Genomic DNA, 19,175 nt, shown 5'->3' with positions numbered 1-19,175 from the left:
CTCATGAATATAATAGTAGGAATGAAATTAGCAATTTCTAATGCATTTAGAGACTTATTTTACCCAAAAAAATAATTCAGGGATCTAATTTTCACTGAGGTGATAGTTCAGGGACTAAATCGGCACTTCGCCCAAACATGAATAATAAGTAACATTGATGATAATAGCTTATTTTTGTATTTATTTAAGAGTCAAATCACTTAATGCTACAATTAGGGACGTTGTGATAGGAGAATTCATGGAAACTTTCAAAATTTTCATTTTCATATAATACAAGCACTTTGCGGGTTTCAAAACCGTTGTAAACGTGTAAAATGCAGGGCATATATACGTGAGAAAATATGTCCCAGAGAGTAAAAAACCCCAAGATGGATTTAAGCAAAACCCATATCAGATTCTAAGTGGGTTTACCCTTCCTTATTTTTTGTTATTTCGTAGATGCCATTGGTATCCACGTGTTGATGTTAGATGCCTCTCGAACACTCCAGTCTTGCGTGTGTTTAATTAGGTCTCCTCTGGAATTGCTGCCACGTTTAAAAAGATATGGCGTGGTGCTGCCACGTTTTAAGGGAGATTGATATCAAGGGAGCTCTCAACCTCCGACTGCAGAAGGAGCACCGCCTCACCTCACCAACCCTCCACCTGCCTCGATTGCTGCAAGCAAAGACTGTAACAAAAATCACAGATGCAGAAGAGGGAGAGAGAGAGAGAGAGAGAGAGAGAGAGAGAGCGAAACCATGTCTAAACGTCAGAACGACCTCGATCTCCTTCCTTCTTTTAAAAATGGGGTTTTGGAAACCCCTCTTGGTTTCTACTTCCCATTCGCCAACCCATCACGTTAAATTTATCTGAATATTTAAACAGAGGTGCACCAGAAAATTATAAAACTTAAAATTAAAAAACCCCAAGATGAATTTAAGCAAAACCCATATCAGATTCTAAGTGGGTTTAAGAAAAATAGTATTAATCAGAGAGAGAGAGAGAAAGAGAGAGCGAAACCATGTCTAAACGTCAGAACGACCTCGATCTCCTTCTTTCTTTTAAAGATGGGGTTTTGGAAACCCCTCTTGGTTTCTACTTCCCATTCGCCAACCCATCACGTTAAATTTATCTGAATATTTAAACAGAGGTGCACCAGAAAATTATAAAACTTAAAATTAAAAAACCCCAAGATGAATTTAAGCAAAACCCATATCAGATTCTAAGTGGGTTTAAGAAAAATAGTATTAATCAGATATCAACACAGTAAATAAATAAATTGAAATTTCCTACCTTTAAGTTTCAAGGTTTTTACTTTAGAATCCAAGGAAACCCCAAATCAGATTCTAAGTGGGTTTATCAAAAATAATAATCTAATAAGAAAGTAACATTGAAAGTAAATAAGAAACGGAAAACAAAATTGAATTTTCTTACCTTTAGTTTCTGGGTTTACATTGTGGAATCCAATTGAGAACTGAAGGATGAGACTGGTGATGGTTTTCGGTGTTTCTGGGTTCGTGGGTGCTGGGTGGGAAGAGAGAGCGAGAGAAAGAATGACGTTCACTTAAGAGGAAAAAGAAGATAAAAATGACGGACTGATTTCTTATCACAGTGCCCCAAATAAATGGACGGTCCAGATTCAATTAGATTTACATCGGAGTAATATATTGAAATTACACAATTAAGGCAGGGGCATTTTCGAAATTACACTGTTCTTATGAACAGTAAAACAGTTTGTTTTCAGCTTTAGTATAGATTGAATTTGGGCTTTGAGGAGGTGGTGACATACTTGTAAATAAAGGAAAATTTATTTCTAACGGAATTGGGCTGACAGAATGACATTTCTGTCAGGGGCATGGCTGGAAAAAAAGGATATTGCATGTTGGGCTTTTTAATTCAGCCCATGTCTGTTACTGTTTGCAGGACCTAATATAAGTTAGTTTGTTCTTATAATTAAATATGAAGTTTTTTCAGTTAAATAATAATTTATAGGGAGCTTTAATGAAAAGGGTTTGAACAAAGTTTAATTTAACCAAAAACCACCATATACTATTATTTAATCAAAAGGGCTTTATATTTAATTATACGGACAAAACTAATCTATTTCAGGCCCACAACCATTAAACCCACATGGGATGAATTAAAAGCCCAAAACAAAATAATTTTTTTTCCAGCCTCGCCCCTAACAGAAATCCCATTATGTCAACCAATCTATTAGAATTAAACTTCAATCCTGAATCATTTCTTGAGGTCAACGGGGGTGTTGAATTTGATTAGTTCGAGGTTGGTGCGTCATCACAGGAGAGGGTTTGTATTTCAATTTGGAGGGAGGGAGGTTGATTCGGTGGAACTGGATTTGTCAAAGTGGGTGATTGGGGGCTCCGCCGATGGATTCGCAATGGCAACAGAAACTGATTCCCCTTTTCAGCCATCCCCTCGATCAAATAAAACTTCCTATCTTTTTTTTTCTTTTCCTCCCATGAAGACAAAAAAATTACTTTGATGCAGATGGAATCAATGCCCCTTGTTGTTTTTTTCTCGGACAGAGAGTCGCAGACCTTTCACCTTCCTCACTCGAAAAAAAATCTCCTTGTTTTTTGGTTTTGCAATTTTGGACACGGTGGGGTTGATGATGGATTGTGCACTAGTGGCGTTGGTAGGTGAAGACTAGGTAATGGTCTGCTATTTTCCTTTCTTTTCTTTTTTCAGAGTTTTTATTTGGATAGTTAACAGTGTTATATTGAATCAATTGAGGGACAAGTGTAAATTTTGAGGGAAGCCAATGAGAGGTCACATATAATTTTCGGTGCAGAAGATCTGCACTCCTGATTTCTACTTGACTGATTAGTTTAGTTAATTTTGGATTATTGTGTTGGAAATTGTGATGTGTTCAAATTAAAAGTTACGATTTTTAATATAAGTTTGGTGGTGGCATATGCTTTCTTGATTTACTCAACATGTTGTATGTTTCTACTTTATTCTCACCAAGGAAAAAAATGGTACATTGTTGTATTTGGTATATTTGAAGTTTCATAAATAGTACTCGTGTTTAGTTTTATAAATAGTATATGTGTTCAGTTTCATAAATAGTTTTCGTGTTTAGTTTCATAAATAGTACTCATGTTTAGTTTCATAAATAGTTTTCGTGTTCAGTTTCGTAATAGTTTCCGTGTTCAGTTTCATAAATAGTAATCGTGTTCAGTTTCATAAATAATACCCGTGTTTAGTTTCATAAATAGTTTTCGTGTTCTGTTTCATAAATAGTACCCGTGTTCAATTTCATAAATAGTACCTGTGTTTAGTTTCATAAATAGTTTCCGTGTCCTATTTCATAAATAGTAATCGTGTTCAGTTTCATAAATAGTACCCGTGTTCTGTTTCATAAATAGATTATAAAAGGTTTGTATTGGCCTCTAATTTCATAAACTAAACACAAGTACTGTCACTATTTCGTAAACTAAACACTGACTATTTATCAAACGAACACTAGTACTATCATTGTTTCGTAAACTAAACACTGACTATTTCTTAAACGGAACACTAGTACTATCACTATTTCGTAAACTAAACATTGACTATTTATCAAACGAACACTAGTACTATCATTGTTTCGTAAACTAAACACTGACTATTTATTAAATGGAACACTAGTACTATCACTGTTTCGTAAACTAAACACTGATTATTTCTCAAACAGAACATTAGTACTATAACTATTTCTTAACTGAACATTGACTACTTCTTAAAATGAACATTATTTCTTAAATTAAACACTGACTATATCTTAAACTGAACATTAGTACTATCACTATTTCATAAACTGAACACAAGTATTGTCACTATTTCGAAAACTAAACACTGACTATTTATCAAACGAACACTAGTACTATCATTATTTCGTAAACCAAACACTGACTATTTCTTAAACGGAACACTAGTAATATCACTATTTCGTAAACTAAACACTGATTATTTTTTAAACGGAATACTAGTATTATCACTGTTTCATAAACTAAACATTGACTATTTCTCAAACGAACACTAGTACTATCACTGTTTCGTAAACTAAACACTGATTATTTCTCAAACAGAACACTAGTACTATCACTATTTCTTAACTGAACATTGACTACTTCTTAAAATGAACACTATTTCTCAAATTAAACACTAACTATATCTTAAACCGAACATTAGTACTATCACTATTTCATAAACTGAACACAAGTACTGTCACTATTTCGTAAACTAAGCACTGACTATTTATCAAACGAACACTAGTACTATCACTGTTTCGTAAACTAAACACTGACTATTTCTTAACACTAGTACTATCATTGTTTTGTAAACTAAACACTGATTATTTCTCAAATAGAACACTAGTACTATCACTAGTTCGTAAACTAAACACTGACTATTTTTAAAACCGAACACTAATACTATCACTATTTCGTAACTAGAACTATCATATTCGTGTTTGTTATTTGACATTTCTCTCAATCAATTTATTTGACTTTCCTTTAATTTGTTTTTCCACACAAAATGAGCTTCTCTCTCCATTTACGCATACAAAAATACCCACATCAGTTTTGGTCGCCCACAACCCAGACCAAATTGAACCTAGCCCACCCCTTGTAAACCCACCGAGATGCGAGTTTGAGAGAGTCACAAGAATAACTTTAGCAGAATTTGTTAAGAGTTTTACATGCTAACATTGTAAACCCACATCAGTTTTAGTGCATTGAGTGCCCTTTAACTCCACATCACCTTGCCAGCGAATCAGTTTCTGTTGCCATTGCGAATCCATCGGCGGAGCCCCCAATCACCCACTTTGACAAATCCAGTTCCATCGAATCAACCTCCCTCCTTCCAAATTGAAATACAAACCCTCTTCTATGATGACTCACCAACCTCGGACTAATAAAATTCAACACCCCCGTTGACCTCAAGAAATGATTCAAGATTTGGAAGCAAACGAGAAGCAATCAGGGATTAGAAAATCAAATGACAGATGAATAAAACCCAGAATTTATATGTGTTCTTCTCTCTCTCCTCTCTTTATTTGCGCACTAAATCAGTTTCCCATCATCAACTTGAAAAATCGAAGTGGAGTTGCAGATAGAAAGTTAGAGAGAGAAAGTGAGAGAGAGAGTGGGAGAGCGCGAGAGGGAGCTCGTGGGATTTATGGGTTGTTGGGGGTGAATATAAAGAATCGTGACTTTTTCAGCTCTCTGACAGGGGCAAAAGTAAACTGACAGAATAAAACAAAATTGACTTAACCTAAAACGTTAGGGGCAAAATCGACAAGTAATGATATTATTTTGGTTAGGCCATTGTAGTTGGACTTCTTTAGTATTGGGCTTTGTACTAACCATTAAATAAAGTTGTAACATGGTTTTTGGTTAAAATCCAAAGTTTCTAAGTCAGTTTCATTAGTTTTCCTTAATTTATAATGGTTTTTGATTAAATTAAATTTAGTCAAAACTTTTTTTATTAAAGCTCATTTAATTAAATTGGCAACACAAATCGAATCGATCGAGACAACTTGCATACAATGATAATGAGCCTGGAGCTGGAGTACTAACCAAACATACTAAAAAAAATAGGAAACTTTAACGAAAAGCTCCCGGTACTGTTTATTTTAACGAAAAATCATATTTTTACACTAAAAAATCAATCCTGGTACTATTCACTTTACCCTTTATTTTGTCCTTATCATTAAAACTCAAAGTTTTCAAACCCTTTTCATTAATTTTCCTAAAAAAATAACCATCAGAAACGTATCCAACTAAAGTGTTTTGGGATGACGCGAACAGTCATGCTGATATATATTTTGGGGATGTGAGAAATCTTGGGCCAATCTTCCCGGAATCGTTCTTTTAACAGTGGACACCTCCGGATTTCCAGTCGAGAAAGAGATGTGGGAAGCCATTCTCTTGGCAAGCACCCGATATTAGGGCAATCCAAAATAGTCAAGCTTTTTAGAGATTTGGGCGCTTCTTCTGGAAAGCCCTGGAGCTCCGGGCATCCTTTTATTGTGAGGTGTTGAAGAGAGGTGAGTTGTCTCAAAACCTTGCCTTGGATGGTTGTAAGATTTGGATGAAAGCTGATGGAGAGACTAGTGAGAGTGGCAGGCAGCAAACCCTCTTCCAGAAACGAACATCCCATTTCTTCTCCACCTTCTTCACTGAATCTGATGTCCAACCTTCTAAGAGAGTTAAGTCTTGTTAAACCCCACAGTGGGCGGTTTGCATCGAGTTTTCTACAACACTCAAGACGAAGGACTCGTAAATTTGATGGCAAGCCTCCATGAGGAAATGATTCCACTTCTGGACAGCCGAATACTCCTAATTTCTGAAGAGACTGTAGAAGGGTATGCATTTGTTCTGGCAACGACCTCAACTTTTTGCATCAAGAGATAAGCAGCTCCTCCAATTTGGGCGCATCCATCCCTCCATCTGGAAAACATACAAAATTTGGGCAGTTGTCTATTCCCAAGTGAACGAGGGAATTAGGAGTATTCGGCTGTCCAGCGTCTTGAGTGTTGTAGAAAACTCGTTGCAAACCGCCCACTGTGGGGTTTAACAAGACTCAACTCTCTTAGAAGGTTGGACATCACCAAACACTATGAGAGTTCAATCATAAAGCTTAAGCTTGTAGAATCTCTTAATACTCTAAAAGAAGCAATCATGTCTAAGATTAGGTCAAAAATTGAAAAAGAAAAAAAATTATGAAAACAGAAGTCAAGCAAAGCTAAAGCGCAACTTTCATCCTAAAATGTAACAATTGAATGACGACCTCTAATGAAATTTTAATATCAGAAAAACTAACAAAAATGACTTGAAAACTTTGAGTTTTAACGATAAGGACAAAATAAAGGGTAAAGTGAATAGTAGCAGGTTTGACTTTTTAGTGTAAAAATGTGGTTTTTCGTTAAAATGAATAGTACCGTGGACTTTTCATTAAAACTCCCTTTAATATTCATGTCCAAATAAGAATTTTTTCTGTATAACAATAATTATCACCAAAGTTTAGAGGTGGGACCGATATAAGCTGAGTATATATATCCGGGCCCATGCATCATAAGCTAATCCCCCAATTTAACTTTGAGACCCTTAAAACTACATGTCGTCTAATATCAGTCACGACTCACGGTTAAAACGACAACCAGTGAGTTAGTTTCTTTCAGTCAGAAGTAGACCTGACATTTTGGATCCGACCCGTTAATATTAGTATTTGGGTGGATGCTTAACGGGTCGGGTCGTTAACAGGTGAACCCGTTAAATAACAGGTCACTTTGGGTCAACCCGTTAGCACCTGTTAATTGAGGATGTTTTAGTAATTTCAATAAAATCTTAACAACAAAATATAAACTCTATGCAAAAAAAATAAAATAATAATAACTGTTAATGGGTGAAACGGGTGGCCCGTTAACTTAACGGGTCGGGTTCGGATGACCCGTTAGATTAACGGATTGGGTTCGGGTGACCTGTTTACGGACTCAGAAGTACACAGCCTAGAAAGCGAGGGAAAAAATGGCAGCGGAGTCGTTTAGGTGGCTACTGCAGCTGCACAAGGACGTGCCAAAAGCCTCCCGGTTCAATGCGGAAGGGTTGGACTTCACCGTTAATGTCTGCACTATTCGATGGGCGGATCTACGGTTCGGCTCACTCAAGCTTTCCCTCATGCAATCCCCCAAGTAAACTATGTCTTTCTCCTTTCTCTGAGACTGGGTGCTCGATGTACACCAGGTGTTTGATGATTGGTCTAAACCAGATTTTTAGACACGACAAATTATACTGCTTGTTCTTGTTTTTCGTAAATTGAAAGCGTAAAACTTCGAATTTCTTGGGTTTTTTCGGTTTTATGATTCCTTCTAGTTTTTGGTAATGTGGTTTTATTTTAGTAGTAGTTGGATTTAAGCTTTGTGCTTTGAATGAAATTGGGATCTGCTAATGATTAAAGTTTGACAGGGATCATGTAATGCAGAATGGAAACTCTTCACTTTTGTTCTTCACGGTGCCAGACATTAATCAAACAGTGACGAACTTAATGGCATTAGGAGGAGCTGAACTTGATGGCCCTATCAAACATGAAATGAAATCGGCTGGATCGAGACAGCATGATACATACAATGACAATGAGCAAGGTTATATAGTCGAATAGACAAATTAACGAAATCAAATTTGCACTTGTTTTAGCCTAGTAATCATGTACATAGTACTACTCCATCGCAAAACAACAAGGGCTATACCAGCTCCCCCCTATGTTGTTGTATTAGGAAGGGTTTGTGGCAAATTCAACACTGCACAACAAGTATTGTGCTGCGGGATATACACATACACCTGAGAGAGACAGAGAGAGCCAATTTCAAGAAGATCTATAATATATACACGCGGGGATGTGAGCAACCTTGGGCCAATCTTCCCCCGTCTCTCTGGAATCATTGTTCTAGCAGAGGACACAAATGGATTTGCAGATAAGAAAGAGACGTGGGAAGCCATTCTCCTGGCAAGCACCTGAGTTTAGGGCACCTCGTAATAGTCAAGCTTTTTAGAGACTTGGGGGCTTCTTCAAGAAAGCACTGGAGCTCAGGGCATCCGTCTATTATTTGGTTTTCAAGAGAGGTGAGTTGTCTCAACACCTTGCCTTGGATGGTTGTAAGATTCGGAAGATTGTAGATGGAGAGACGATTGACAGCGACAGTAGAAGGGTATGCATTTGTTCTGGCAACGACCTCAATTTCTTGCATCGAGAGATAAGCAGCTCCTCCAATTTGGGCGCATCCATCCCTCCATCTGGAAAACATACAAAATTTGGGCATTCATGTATTTGTAAGTAAGTGAGGGAGAGAAAAAATGAGAGGCCAAGACCCCCACATGTATGGAACGTATACATCGTGATTGGTGAGTATGATGTCATGCCAGCTATTTTATTTCCTTTATTTCTTTTACCAAAAAAAACTTCCCTATCTAGTATTATTTGCAACAAAAGAACCAAACAAGATATCGTCAAACCATTTTAGAATAATATTGTCATAATTTCAGTGTTCAAAAGAATTATTGAATAATCGTTACATGAGCAAAAACTTTTGAATGCATTTAGCTTTTTGTAGAGATGGTTTTTAAATGATGACCTAAAGATAAACAGTTCAAATCATCGTGCAACATTGTAGGATGAGAATGAAAATAATAAGATTTCCAAATTGATTTGTATAAAAAAAAAATAAAAAAATAACAAGGCCACTTGTATGGGATATTGCTACTATGTAATTTTAATTTCATGTGCTGGTTTTGTTTTGTAGTCGAACTATAAGATTAATTTGATTTTATTCACGCTGCTTGATTATTAAGATGCATTCCTATTTAAAACATTAAAAATAGGTAACATTGATGATAATAGCTTATTTTCGTATTTATTTAAGAGTCAAATCACTCAATGCTACGATCAGGGACGTCCTGATGGGAGAATTCATGGAAACTTTTAAAATTTTCATTTTCATATGATATTTAGGTTTTAATGAGGTAGTGACATACCTGTAAATAAAGAAAAATTTATTTCTAACGGAATTGGGCTGGCAGAATGAAGTTTCTGTCATGGGCATGGCTGGAAAAAAAAAAATATTGCATGTTCGGCTTTTTAATTCAGCCCATGTCTTTTACTGTTTGTAGGACCTAATATAAATTAGTTTGTCCTTACGATTAAATATGAAGCTTTTTAGTTAAAAAAAAATTTAAGGTGATTTTTGATTAAATTAAACTTAGTTTAAATTATTTTCATTAAAGCTCTCTTGATTAAACTGACCACACAAATCGGATGGATCGAGACAGCTTACATACAATGATAATGAGCCTGGAGCTGGAGTACTAACCAAACATACTAAAAAACATAGCAGTAAAAAACATAACCATCAGAAAAGTACCCAACTAAAGTGTTTTGGGTCATTCAAATGATTTGTATATATACATATAGACACACACACCTGATTGAGAGAGAGAGAATTCGGCAAGTACTAATCTCAAGGACATCTATTCTATATATATATATGGGGGATGTGAGAAATCTTTGGCCAATCTTCCCCTGTCTCTCTTCGGAATCGTTCTTCTAACAGCGGACACCTCGAGATATACAGTAGTGAAAGAGATGTGGGAAGCCATTCTCCCGGCAAGCACCCGATATTAGGGCACTCCAAAATAGTCAATCTTTTCAGAGATTTGGGCGCTTCTTCTGGAAGGCCCTGGAGCTCAGGGCATTCTACTATTGTGAGGTCTTCAAGAGAGGTGAGTTGTCTCAACACCTTGCCTTGGATGGTTGTAAGATTCGGATGTTTGTGGATGGCGAGATGAGTGAGAGCGGCGGGCAGGAGCCCCTCTTCCGGAAACGAACATCCCATTTCTTCTCCACCTTCTTCAGTGAAAACGATATCCAACTTTCTAAGAGAGTTGAGTCTTGTTAAACCCCACAGTGAGCGGTTTGCAGCGAGTTTTCTACAACACTCAAAAGAAAGGTCTTGTAAATTTGAGGGCAACCCTCCTTGAGGAAATGATTCCACTTCTGGACAGTCGAACACTTCCAATTTCTGAAGAGACGGTAGAAGGGTATGCATTTGTTCTGGCAACGACCTCAATTTCTTGCATTCAAAGATACACAGCTCCTCCAATTTGGGTGCATCCATCCCTCCATCTGGAAAACATACAAAATTTGGGCATTTACTTATTTCTAAGTGAGTGAGGGAAAGGAATTGAGGGCATTCAGATTGCACATGTGCAAGTGAACCACTGAAGGATTCCAGATCCCACAATTCTACCCTTTCAAGCCTTGGCAGCTTCTCCAACGGTACTATCTCAGTCAGCCTGGGACAATTGTGCAGTTGAAGCTCACGAATATTAGGAAACAGTATTGTGGTGTTGCCTCTGCTTCCATCGTAATATGATTCCACTTCTGGACAGTCGAACACTTTCAAACGCTGAAGAGACGGTAGAAGGGTATGCATTTGTTCTGGCAACGACCTCAATTTCTTGCATTCAGAGATACGCAGCTCCTCCAATTTGGGTGCATCCATCCCTCCATCTGGAAAACATACAAAATTTGGGCATTTACTTATTTCTAAGTGAGTGAGGGAAAGGAATTGAGGGCATTCAGATTGCACATGTGCAAGTGAACCACTGAAGGATTCCAGATCCCACAATTCTACCCTTTCAAGCCTTGGCAGCTTCTCCAACGGTACTATCTCAGTCAGCCTGGGACAATTGTGCAGTTGAAGCTCACGAATATTAGGAAACAGTATTGTGGTGTTGCCTCTGCTTCCATCGTAATATGATTCCACTTCTGGACAGCCGAACACTTTCAAACGCTGAAGAGACGGTAGAAGGGTATGCATTTGTTCTGGCAACGACCTCAATTTCTTGCATTCAGAGATACGCAGCTCCTCCAATTTGGGTGCATCCATCCCTCCATCTGGAAAACATACAAAATTTGGGCATTTACTTATTTGTAAGTAAGTGAGGGAAAGGAATTGAGGGCATTCAGATTCCACATGTGCAAGTGAACCACTGAAGGATTCCAGGTCCCACAATTCTACCCTTTCAAGCCTTGGCAGCTTCTCCAACGGTACTATCTCAGTCAGCCTGGGACAATTGTGCAGTTGAAGCTCACGAAGATTAGGAAACAGTATTGTGGTGTTGCCTCCGCTTCCATCATAATATGATTCCACTTCTGGACAGCCGAACACTTTCAAACGCTGAAGAGACGGTAGAAGGGTATGCATTTGTTCTGGCAGCGACCTTAATTTCCTGCATCCATTGATAAACAGCTCCTCCAATTTGGGCGCATCCATCCCTCCATCTGGAAAACATACAAAATTTGGGCATTCACTTATTTTTAAGTAAGTGAGGGAAAGGAATTTAGGGCATTCAGATTCCACATGTGAAAGTAAACCACTGAAGGACTCCAGACCCCGCAATTCTATCCTTTCAAGACTTTGCAGCTGCTCCAACGTTAATATCTCAGTCAGCTTGGGACAACTTATCAGTTCAAGCTGACGAAGATTAGGAAACGTTATTCCATTTGGGACAGCTTCTGGACAGCCAATTACACTCAAATGATGAAGAGACGGTAGAAGGGTATGCATTTGTTCCGGCAACGACCTCAATTTCTTGCATCCACTGATGTACAGGTCCTTCAATTTGGGCGCATCCATCCCTCCATCTGGAAAACATACAAAATTTGGGCAGTTGTCCATTTTCAAGTGAGCGAGGGAGAGGAATTGAGGGCATTCAGATTCCACATGTGAAAGTGAACCACTGAAGGACTCCAGACCACACAATTCTACCCTTTCAAGACTTTGCAGCTTCTCCAACGGTAATATCTCAGTCAGCTTGGGACAATTTTTCAGTCCAAGCTCACGAAGATTAGGAAACATTATTGTGGTGTTGCCTCTGCTTCCGTCGTAATAGGACCACTTTTCCCACTCCAACATACCTTCCAAGAACAATTTTTGTAGAGATCTAAATGGAGTAATCCCACAAGTATTGTTACCGTAAAACTCGCTACCAATCTCAACCACGTTATTCATCCATAGAACATGAAGCTCTTTGAGGGAGGGTAGTTGCCCAAGTGGTGGCAATAAGCAGCAATGTTGGCAAACTACGAGTTTAATACAAGATAGTTTAGAGAAATATGGATCTCCTAACCAACCTGGAAAACTTACACCCCCGTAAGATATAATCACAAGTTGTTTGAGGTTTGTATGAGGTTGGAGCTTGTTGAGCACTTCTCTGTCATTTTCTGGATCATGATCATCATCGCCTCTTCCATCTCTCAAAATATATACTCCCAATTCCTTTTCGTGAGCATGTCGATCTCTTCCCCATATCAAAACAAGTTTGTCCAGATGCTCCTTGTTGCTCATGATATCTGCCTCCAAAGCATTCCCCTCATGGTCAATGTTACCAACTCCTGAGATTGTAAGATCTCCGCGCAAATGCTGAAGCTCTTTTAACTCTCCAATCCTTTGAGCTGTTTGTTTCTCCACCACAAAATGGCTTAATGTTTGGAGATTTTTCATATTACACATCCCTGCAGGCATCTTTTCAATATCTGTGTATCTGATATTGAGATGGCGCAAGTTGATTAGCCTTCCCAAATTGGATGGTAGTTGAATCAGTCTACGACAATCAACCAATAACAAGGTCTGTAAATTGTACAAGGTGCACACCGTCTCAGGTAATTCTCTTATTGAAGTGTACGACATGTCCAAATGCCTTAATTGTTTTAAGTTGCCAATTGAGCCAGGCAACTCATCAATATGAATATTTGACAACTTGAGCACTCTTAAACATGGTAGATTTGGTAATAAATCACCAAGTGTGTAGTTCAATACCAACTTATTGCAGTCTTCGTAGTCGCTTCCAAGTTGTAGAAAGGTGTGCAAGTGCTTAGCCTCATCCAGCGCCTCAAATTTCTGAATGCCATGACCTCCAAATTTCATGAATGAAAACTGACGAGTTTTCCACAAATTTTTGTCGGGCCGCTGATTTTCCTCCAATCTCAAACAAAATTCTCCAGCTACAAACTTTGCTAAATCATTCATAAGGTCATGCATGGTGAAACCCCATGTGTTACTCGAATGTTGAAAGAAAGACCTTGATAATAGAATATCAAAGTAATCACTTCCCACTTCTTCCGGATCCAATACGCCCTCCTCGTTTGATTGTAAGAGGTCTTCGGCCATCCAAAATAAAATCAGCTTTCGTTTTCCAAATCTGTAATCTTTTGGAAATATCGAACAATAAGCAAAACAACGCTTGAGATGCGGTGGAAGATAATGGTAGCTTAACCATAAAGCCGGCAAAACCTTATCGTTCGACAACTTCCATAAGTCACTCTTCAATATCTTTTCCCATTCCTTTGGGTTTGAATTAGAGTGTAATAGACCCCCTAATGATTTTATAGCTAAAGGAAGGCCTTGACACTTCTTAACAATTTGTCTTCCAATGACTTCAAGCTCCGGATGTGCGCCAACAACACTGGCATTTGTGAACGCATGCTTTGCAAATAACAACCAAGAATCGTCCTCAGATATTATCTGTAGATAATGTGTTGAAAGAGTCCCCGTGATAGATGCTACGCGTCCGAGGCGTGTTGTGACAATGATCTTACTTCCATGTACTCCGCAACTATTGAAGTGAGTCATCAACTTATTCCAAAGCTCATAATCTTCGCTCCAAACATCATCAAGAACGAAGAGGAACTTTTTTCCTGTCAAAACCTCCTCCAATTCTTCAGAAAGCAGATCCAGATCTGTGATCGTGCAAGGTTTTTTCGTGATCCTCCCATATATTGTTTGCGCTATTTGAAGAATATCAAGTTCTTCTCCGACACAAACCCATGATTGGACATCAAAGTCATCCTTGACATCTTTGTACACAAGTTGAGCAAGGGTGGACTTTCCGATCCCTCCCATGCCCACGATGGGAAGCACACCTATCTTAGGGCCAGCAGTATCATTCGAACGCAATGATTTAAGAATCGTTTCTCTGTCCTTTTCCCTTCCGAAGACGCCAGACTCATCGACCCGAGAAGTAGTTTGACGAGTTCTGTCTTGTGGTCTATGTTGAACTCCTTCTTTCAGACCAAGAGCGTCTCTTTCCTTGAGAATGAGGTCTAACTCGCGCAGAACCTTTGATATCTTCGGTTCAAGAGAGTTGTAAAATTCATCGGACGCAGAAGAAGACTTGAATACTGATCTCATGATCCCGCTTGTGCTGCTACTAGCTGCAGGAGAATGGTTATCGTCACCTTCCAGCCGGCGTCGAAGAGCTTCAGCGTTGATCTCGTCCAGCAACTCTCCTACACAGTAGATAGCATCTTTGAGATCGTCGAGCCACTTCCTCACAGTCGGGCTTGTCAACTGCTTCTCCTCCGCATCGTCAACCAGCTTGTTAGCAGTGAGCAACTTGATCTTCAACTCCTTCATGGGCAGCTCGTTGTCGTTTTTCTTCCCAGAGATGAAATCGAGGACGGGAGGGGAAACCATCCGATCGAACAAAACATTGAGGAAAGAAGAGAGAAAAGCTCCGCCCACCAACTCAGCCATGGTCACAACTGAGCCGTCGACGGATAGGAATCTGAAAGATGAAAGAGTTTTTTTTTTTTTTTTTTTTTTTGATCAAGGATGAAGAAAGAGTCTGGATTGTGGGGATGAGCTAGTTTTGCTTTACTACTAGTTGAGAGCTTTCAGATCATTCAGATCTCCGTCAACTTTTTCCACATGGGATGTTTCAATGAGTTTTGTTATGATGCAACGCGGTTTATGGGGTCCTCCAGTTGGGACAATAATATACAACTGCTATTCTTGATTGAAAAAAATGACTTTACCACTTGTCTCGGATTCCCTTCAATAATTGACCATCCAGATTTTTAACTAATATTTCATGTCATTTTATTTTATTTTTTATTTTTATTTTTAATTTTTGATCAAAAAGTATGATTAGTTTTTAAAAATCGAACCCTGGGTGACGAAAAATGTGATCCATCCCTATAATGTGCTTAGGACACTATGAGTTAGCTAAGCAATTAAGCATAACACAAGCCTTTGAGGGAAACAGAGTTCAATCGTTAGGCTTGTTTTTGGAGCTCTAGTAAAACAAGTTGAGTTGAGATATGATTACTGTTTTCTAAACTAGTGGTGCTTCATTTGATCCGATAATCAAAAAATGAAAACACTGTGTGATAAGTAAAAAAAGGTGAGTGATAGCACCACCTTTCAAAACGATCTACCTGCAGCGATAGTGTGAGTCGCAATGGGATTTTTTGTTTTTGGGAGGTGGATTAAACAAAAAGAAGAGAAAAGTTGGAATTGTTGGGAAATTTTGTTTTTCTTTTTACTTGTATTGCTTTTGGGGCTAGTATAGAAATTAAAGGGAGTTTTAACGAAAAACTCTCGGTACTGTTCATTTTAACCAAAATCACATTTTCACACTAAAAAGTCAATCTTGGTACTATTCATTTTACCTTTTATTTTGTCCTTATCGTTAAAACTCAAAGTTTTCAAGCTTTTTTCTTTAATTTTCCTGAAATTAAATGAAATTTCTTAAGAAATAAGTCTGCAAATCTGAAAAGAAAGAAAAATAAAGGGAGAGGAGATTGCTCAAATGGTTCACTTGAAATTTTTTGTAAATTCCTATCATTTCTATAAATGGTGTATCGTTCAAATTTTTGCTCGGGGCCTCATGACTATCCCTGTTAAGTAGTTCATGAGAATCAGATGGGTGTGAGCTGACAAAGATATCATGGAGAGAGCGGAAGTGAATTAGAATGTAAGAGCTATCAAAGTCTAAAATGGCCTTGGTTAAAATGATAGTACAACTTCAGATAGATCAAGACAGCAAGATACAGATTTCAAATGGTAGTCAGCAGGTGAAACTTGGTGTGGTAGGTGTAGATCGAATGCATCATATCATAGTTAGCAGGTGAAACTAATAACTAGTTTTTTTCAAGTGCATTCTCGATGACTAATAATTAATTTTTCTTCAACTGCATTCTCGATTAGTAATAACTAGTTTTTTTTTTTTTTCCGTACACGCTCTCTCGTATAGAGGTCGCACTTGTTGTGATGGCAAGTGTCTTCGTCCATGAGCGGTAGGTCTCGGGTTCGAGACTTGGGAGCAGCCTCTCCATAAATGGGGGTAAGGCTAGCCGACATTCACCTCTCCCAGACCCTGCGTAAAGCGGAAGCCTTGTGCACTGGGTACGAACTTTACACGCTCTCTCGTATACAAGTGCATTCTGGATGACCAATAACTTATTTCTCTGCAAGCACTCGCTTGCTCTCTCATGTGCAAGGGGCTTTTTCAATCACATGCTTCTTTTAAGGTTGAATTTCCTAAACTAATTTCAGTAGTGGAGCAATAATGGAGTTTATTATTTTAATTTTGTAATTGAGCAAAAGAAAAAGTGTTTTCCATTGTGTTCAAAATTATGGCAAAGCAGTCCAAATTTTCAAAAGACAAAAAAAGTAATTCAGATGATGAGTTTTATGGGCTCTGTCACCTCATATTTCGGTTGTTTCCCAAATAATGCTAAAGAGATCAAATTTTTAAATCAAATTCGCAAACCAAATGACATAGTACCAATAGAAAGTAAGCACGTTGATCAATAGTTAAATAACAATCCAATCATCAACAATTATGTAATTTGGTTTGCAAATTTGGTTTTTCTAGCATTATCCTTGTTTCCCACTCGCTTGTCCTTCTTTAATTGCATTCTTGGTTTTCCTTCTTCAACTTCATTCGGGATAACCAATAACTAATATTTTTACCCGCTCTTTCTCATCTGCAAGTCCATTTTCAATAACAAATAACTAGTTTCTTTGCGCACACACTCTTCTATCTACAAGGGACTTTTTTTTCAATCATACGCTCCTTTTAACGTTGAATTTTGTAAGCTAATTTCAGTAGTGGAACAATAATTGAGTTTATCATTTAACTTATTCAAAGGACGAAAAAGTAATTCAAACAAAAGAAAAGTGCTTTTCCTTTGTGGACAAAATCATGGCACATCCCAAATTTTCAAAAGACTAAAAAAGTAATTCAAATAATACGTTTTATGGGCTTCGACACTTCCCAGTATTTCCCACCAACTTACCTTTCCTCAACTGCATTCTCGATGACTAATAACTAATTTTTTTGCACGTGCTCTCTCATATGCAAGTGCACTATCAATAACTAACAACTAGTTTATCAGCACACATTTTCTTCACCTGCAATTGGCCTTTTTAAATAGGGGAAAAGCATTGAAGAGTGGAGGAGCCCATAAAACGAGTGGGAAACACTGAAGAGTGGTGGAGCCCATAAAACGCGTCGTCTGAATTACTTTGTTCGTCTTTTGAAAATTAAGGATGTCTTTGCGATGATTTTGTCCATAAGAGAAAAGCACTTTTCTTATGCTCAAATACAAAATTAAATTAAACTTTTTAACTTTAAAGCAATGCCCCTAAGAAAATGACAAATGAAAAAAAAAAAAAAAAAAAAAAAAACACTATGAATTAGTCTTAGTAGCAAAAGCAAAGTAAAACTCATACCTACACATTGCCACTAGAAAGTAGGAACACATTCAATTTCGGCAATTTGTATATTTGAGGTTCACCTGCTCGTTGCCACTAGAAATTTGTATTTTGTTATCTTCATCCATCTGAATCGTACCATCATTTTAATCAAGGTCATTTAGACTTTGATAACTTCTTACGTTCTAATTCACCTCCATTCTCCTCATAATATCCTCGCCTTCTCACCAGCAGCCCGTCTAATTCTTATGAACTACTGAACATGGCCAGTCCTAAAGCCCCAGGCAAAATGTAAATGATACACCATTTATAGAATTGATAGGAGTTCTAAAAAAAAATTCAAGTGATGCAATCTCATCTTCATTTATTTTTTCTTTCTTTTTCGATTTGCAGACTTATTTCTGAAAAAACTTCATTTAATTTAATTTCTATACTAGACCCAAAAGCCATACCAGTAAAGCAGACAACAAAACTTCCACAAATAAATAATTTAACTAATTAATAGGGATCTGGAAGAAAGAAAAAAAAAAAGAATCCTGAAAATTCAAAACTTTTCTTCAGCTTGAAACTTCCATAATGCGATCATTAGGTTGGATCCGACTAGAATGCTTATAAACTCCATCAATTATAATAGGTTTAATTGGATTAATAGTACCCATGATGATAGAGTAGTTGGAAGATTGTCTCTGTGGTAAAAAAAAAAAAAAAAAAAACTAGGATTTAAGACTATGTGGTAAAGTCTGTTAGGATTTATGCTTAAAATTGAAAATTTCGTCAACTTTCTATTAATTATTAACACGTGAGCCAGCCCGTTTTAGCGTAATATGTGTATGAAGAGTTCTGTTTTAATTTTGGGCATAAACTTTACCTTAAACCCTAGTTTTTCTACCACATGAGCTATCTTCCAACTACCCTGTCACCACGAAGACTATTAATCCAATCAGGCCATTATAATAACTTCCACATTGTTGATAAAAAATAATTTGTCCGGACGAGATCGCTCTCTCAAGTGCAAGGGTATTTTCAACCACTCTTCTTTTAACATTGAATTTCGTAAGCTAATTTCAATAGTGGAGCAATAATGGAGTTTATTAATTTAATTTTATATTTGATCAAAAGAAATACTTATTTTTAG

General features: G+C 37.5%; 1 protein-coding gene and 2 long non-coding RNA genes across 4 annotated transcripts; 1 reads left to right on the top strand and 2 right to left on the bottom strand.

The window, feature by feature from the left end:
* Positions 1-235: 235 nt before the first annotated feature.
* On the bottom strand, positions 236-1,548 carry LOC139198369 (uncharacterized). 2 transcript variants are annotated; one of them, XR_011583813.1, is made up of 4 exons: positions 1,414-1,548; positions 1,000-1,111; positions 737-848; positions 236-667 (listed from the first exon to the last, which is right to left on the bottom strand). It is a non-coding gene; the product is annotated as an uncharacterized lncRNA (long non-coding RNA). The 2 variants fall into 2 exon arrangements; XR_011583812.1 differs by having other exon boundaries at positions 236-654.
* A 5,990-nt stretch (positions 1,549-7,538) lies between these two features.
* LOC139198183 (uncharacterized) lies at positions 7,539-8,977 on the top strand. Its single transcript, XR_011583450.1, has 2 exons — positions 7,539-7,675; positions 7,950-8,977. It is a non-coding gene; the product is annotated as an uncharacterized lncRNA (long non-coding RNA).
* Positions 8,978-9,736: 759 nt separating this feature from the next.
* LOC103410804 (putative disease resistance RPP13-like protein 1) lies at positions 9,737-15,273 on the bottom strand. The gene is made up of 2 exons (XM_070826452.1): positions 12,123-15,273; positions 9,737-11,759 (listed from the first exon to the last, which is right to left on the bottom strand). The coding sequence occupies exons 1-2, from the start codon at positions 15,071-15,073 to the stop codon at positions 10,010-10,012; spliced, it is 4,701 nt and encodes a 1,566-aa protein (XP_070682553.1). The 5' UTR covers positions 15,074-15,273; the 3' UTR covers positions 9,737-10,009.
* Between the last annotated feature and the right edge of the window lie 3,902 nt (positions 15,274-19,175).

This window comes from Malus domestica, chromosome 08 (assembly GCF_042453785.1).
Source record: "Malus domestica chromosome 08, GDT2T_hap1".
In the NCBI taxonomy this organism is placed as follows: domain Eukaryota; kingdom Viridiplantae; phylum Streptophyta; class Magnoliopsida; order Rosales; family Rosaceae; genus Malus; species Malus domestica.
Note: the sequence above shows the minus strand (reverse complement) of the source record. Positions and strands in the feature narration are given on the sequence as shown.